At 31.5% G+C, this 4,601-nt stretch overlaps 1 protein-coding gene across 1 annotated transcript; it reads right to left on the bottom strand.

Moving 5' to 3' along the window:
• Nucleotides 1–568: 568 nt before the first annotated feature.
• LOC121120269 (uncharacterized) lies at nt 569–1,998 on the bottom strand. The gene is made up of 4 exons (XM_040715118.2): nt 1,859–1,998; nt 1,463–1,775; nt 1,051–1,394; nt 569–989 (listed from the first exon to the last, which is right to left on the bottom strand). The coding sequence occupies exons 1-4, from the start codon at nt 1,862–1,864 to the stop codon at nt 756–758; spliced, it is 897 nt and encodes a 298-aa protein (XP_040571052.1). The 5' UTR covers nt 1,865–1,998; the 3' UTR covers nt 569–755.
• Between the last annotated feature and the right edge of the window lie 2,603 nt (nt 1,999–4,601).

Here is a 4,601-nt window from a genome sequence, read left to right as displayed (position 1 = left end):
GGGGGGGGGCTTAACCCCAAAAATATCAAAACTATTAAATAATTACTTATATAAAAATATTTATTTTAAAATATATTAGAAAAGGGAGCATGTGTTGCAGGATTGAATGGAGGGGAATAAAAACTAAGAATGAAGGTGGAAGAAAAGAGATGGGATGTAGAAAGACACAAGAGGAGAGGAGAAGAGAGAAAGAGAGAGATAGAGAAAGATGGAAGGAAAAAGAGTTTTTTTCGGTCAAAAACAAGCTCTTAAACACCTCTGAGGTCTAGAAAATATAATAACAACACGTTTTGTTTTTATACGTTCACTTGCTTAATTTCAGCCTGATTTGTTAGACCATGTTGGCTTCCATATGTGAAACCCCAAAAAAAAAAAAATTATAAATATATAAGATTTTGATACATATATATATATTTTTTTTTTTTTGGGGGTCATAAGCATTTAGGGAGTATCAAGGCCCCCACCCACAGGGTGCCCAGGAGAAAAGGCTTTTCTACAGGGGGAATGGAGAATCATGTGCTCGAAAACGGGACATTCAACTACTTTGTTACCGTTGGGAATATAACACTTTTTTTTATAAATAATATTATTTTTTATTTTCACAAATAAATATAAATTTTTTAACAGACAAAATAGTAGATTTATGAATAAGTTTATAGAAATATTCGCATCTGGTAGTAATTCGAGACTAATCAAACGATTACCAATATACGACTCTAATATATCAGACTTATTTGATCGATAGAAGAGTGAATTTAAGGGATTTTGACGCCAGGATTTTGATTCCTCACAAAGTTAATGTTTGGAAGTGGCAAGTCCTCACATAAAACAACTCTACGGTTGTTACAGGGTTCATCGTGCCATCTTACACCATCCCCATACTTATTATCAAGTAAGGCCATGCAAGCTTCCTTACCAAATCCATCGGATTTAAGCTCACCATCGGGTTGGGGTTGGCCGGCTGGTCCAGTTGGACTCCAGTTGTTGAACTATAAATGAAAAGGAAAAATGAAGTGTTTGCCAGAATCAAATTATATATAGTCTACTTACAACTCTACCGTTAGAGGGAGAATTGGTAGGAGGCATCATTTGAAGAGTGGCGGACCAAAACCAACCATTAATTTTAAGAGGTTGGAATCTTGGTTGCTTGTCACATCCCTCAACTTCAGCGTCGCACAATCGTCCAGAAGTTGGAATATCCTTGATTCCAGATGCTCTCATAAGATCAGCAGCAAAATTTTGCTCGGCTTGAGACTCAAGGGAAATCATATCCATGCACATTTTACGGCAGTAATTACGTCCAGTAAACCAATTCCAACGAGCATTACGAAGAGCAGGCTCATTACTAACCCATGAGGCCCAATAACTCTTGCCATTGAATGAGTAATGACCGACTAGAAGGGTCATTTTTATAAATAAATATATCTGCTTCATTTTTAAGTAATTAATTAGTACACATTACCCCTTTCTTTCCTGGTAGAGCAGAGATTGGCCTCTGGCAAGCAAACAGTTCCATTACATCCAGGATATACCTCATTTCCTAGAGTATCCCGAGCGTTGGAAGGAGTTGCTCTGAAGGGCTGTTGTTGAGCGGGTCGGAAATTGTTGTTATTGATTGCTCTTCCTTGACTGGCAAATCGGTTTCCTTGATTACCTTGGACAAATTGTTGACCACTTCCGAATTGATTATTATTATTAAATCTTCCATTCCCAGAAGGCCTGAATTGTGCTGTCGCACAAGCAATCAATGCCGAAGAGATTACGAATAGGAAGACCTGATGATGTAAAAAAATACTCGTATCATAAAATGTTGTACTAAATACAATACTATTTTTTAAACACTTTATTTGAACTATACCTTCATTCTAATAATGTTATTATGACTTTTTTTGATACTCTAATGTCGGGAGATCCCGTACAACTAATCAATCCGTACCATGGATTAGCTATTTTATTTGTTTCGAAAAACACTCGGCAATGTCGGCAAAAAAATAAAAGCTGGCCTAGAGTACTGTTGAAGATCATGAGGGTGGTTGCTTCATAAGAGTAAAAAATGGAATAACGGACTCTCGGAAGATGATTAACGCCATCGCACTCCTCAACATAAAACAACCGTTTGTTTTTTTGAAATCCTTTTAACGTAAATATATGTACATTATTTAATATACACACGTATGTTCAGGAGAGATGATCTTAGACTACTTTTCAACCCCATTATGGGCATAAATGTACTTATAAATAATTAACTAATATGAATCCTCTTCAATTAAACTATTTTTCTTACAAAAAAAATATGTATATAAATGCAACCGTTTCGATAATCTTCATCATCATACATGATTATTTTTGAGTGAACCTGTTGATCAACAACCTTCATTGACCCATAAATAGTCTTTATTTGAATAGATAATTTATAAGTAGCTTCATAAATTAATATGTGGTGTAGAAAACATAAAAACAATTTTGAAAAAAGATTCCTTATTTTTTTGTTTTAGATCATATAATCACCGGCAATGTCTCACTAAGACAAAAATATACTCTGTATTTTGTCATCAGCTGTTCATAATTGCTTCTGTTTTTCTAATCAGTATCCTGAACGTGAATGGGTACAATTAACAGAGGCGTAGACAGGATTTTTTTTAAATTTTGGGGATTGGCTTAGTTTTTTGATTTTTCTTTTTTTAAATGCTTCAAAAAAAATTAGAGATACAAAATTTTTTTTTTTGGAAAAAAATTTGAAAGACTAAATTTCAAATATTATATTTTTTGGAAAAAAAAATTGAAAAATTAAATATTAAATTTTTGAAGAAAAAAATTCAAAAATCCACTGCGACTCACTAAGGAATAAAAATTTTGAAAAATAAATTCCAATATTAAACTTTTCGGAAAAAAAATCAATAACACATGGCTATTAACAAAAAATGAAACTTTTGCAAAAAAGTTTAAAATTCTATATATTTTTTTTTTTAAACTTCAAGTATTATATATTATTGAAAAAAATTTCAAAAATTACATTTCAAATATTATATTTTTTAGAAAATAATTTCAAAAATTACATATTAAATTTTTGAATTTTTTTTTTTTTTTTTGCTCTGTTGCATAATTTCCCCAAAAGACGTAAAATTTATCTTGTAAAAACAATAATTCCTTAATTGGGGGGAGGTACAGCCCCTTTGTACGCCCCTGATTAGAATGATCTATTGTTAAGATGTGAACAATATTTAACAACTTTTGAATAATAATTCCATATTTGGGAATAATTGGCTAACAGGTACCAACTGATTTTGGTCCTTTTTTCTTTCCCAATAAAGATATGGACGTCCAAGATATTGATTCCTTTACTTCTACTTTTTGTGACATCCTAACGAATAAACAGATAGCCGAGAAGATACAATTGTTAATTTTTTTTTGGACAGATGATATAAACTTAGCTTTGAGCTGGGATTTTTACATTTCATAATGGTTTCAGTAATAATCATCGTTTCAAATCACATGAGGTTTTGCCGCGATACTAGCACCTCGTAGCATCTGACAAGACATTCTTGTGGTATATACTAATCAATCTCTGAGATACGACCAAAACAAAAAACTACTTGTACACTGTATATTCCGAATGAAAATATAACTCTTCAACAAAAATGAAATAATAGGCAAAGGACGAGTCGTTTATGTAAAAAGTATAAAAATATTAGTACAATTTATATTCATTTTTTCAACTCTTCTTGTCAGGTCATCCAAATCAATATCATTGAATAATAATCTCAGTGTTAGAACAATTTGTCTTAAAGGTACAAAATGATTTTGGGGCCTTTTTCTTGTTTCTTTTGGATGGAAAAATTGTCTTATACAATATAGGTAATGAGCAAGGGTTGGATGGTCCTTACAATTAGCAACTGGCCAAGTATACAATGTGCAGGAGAAGGGCTGGAAGGGCTGTCCCCTCCCAAATGAAAGAATTTTTATTCCTGATAGAAAATTTAATATTTAAAATTGAATTACATTTTTCAAATTTTTTTCGAAAAAATTTAATTGTCTGTGAATAGCAATGAATTCTGAAATATTTCTTCAAAAAATTTTATTTGATAAATTTTTTTCCACACTTTTTTTTTTTTGAGAAAAGCTACGGATTTTTAAAAAAAAATCCAAAAAATTGAATTTTTTGGAAATAGCCACGGATTTTTGAAATTTTTAACCGAAATATTTAATAGTTTATTTTATAATTTTTTTCCAAACAAATTAATTTTTCATTTTTTTTTCCAAAAAATAAAGTAATTTTAAAAAAGTTATAAAAACCAATCACCCCCCAAAAAAAAAAACTTTCCTTGTTATGAAAAATATACTATTTCGGAATACCACAAGATATTGGACCATTTTTATAATATTGCTTTGCAATGTCTATTAGACGTATGAGATTGTTAACACAAGGCAATACTTATGATTTGAACAAAGAATTGTATATATATGCGGTATTTTAGGGGCATCCTACGTAGCCAAACCAACTAGATACAGGTCCTTATTTAGGACTGAGGACTGTGATCCAGTCCAGTCTTGTCCTATCCACCCAATTCCTGTTTGACGGTCCTTAAAGAAGGTTAAATTGA

This window comes from Lepeophtheirus salmonis, chromosome 6, assembly GCF_016086655.4.
Source record: "Lepeophtheirus salmonis chromosome 6, UVic_Lsal_1.4, whole genome shotgun sequence".
In the NCBI taxonomy this organism is placed as follows: Eukaryota; Metazoa; Arthropoda; class Copepoda; order Siphonostomatoida; family Caligidae; genus Lepeophtheirus; species Lepeophtheirus salmonis.
Note: the sequence above shows the minus strand (reverse complement) of the source record. Positions and strands in the feature narration are given on the sequence as shown.

Excerpts from the sequence above, each read along its gene's own strand:
- LOC121120269 (XM_040715118.2), bottom strand. Across the intron at positions 1,395-1,462 it reads CTCTACCAGGAAAGAAAGGG|TCGGTCATTACTCATTCAAT; the intron begins GTAATGTGTACT and ends TGACCCTTCTAG. Across the intron at positions 990-1,050 it reads CTCCCTCTAACGGTAGAGTT|TTCAACAACTGGAGTCCAAC; the intron begins GTAAGTAGACTA and ends TTTCATTTATAG.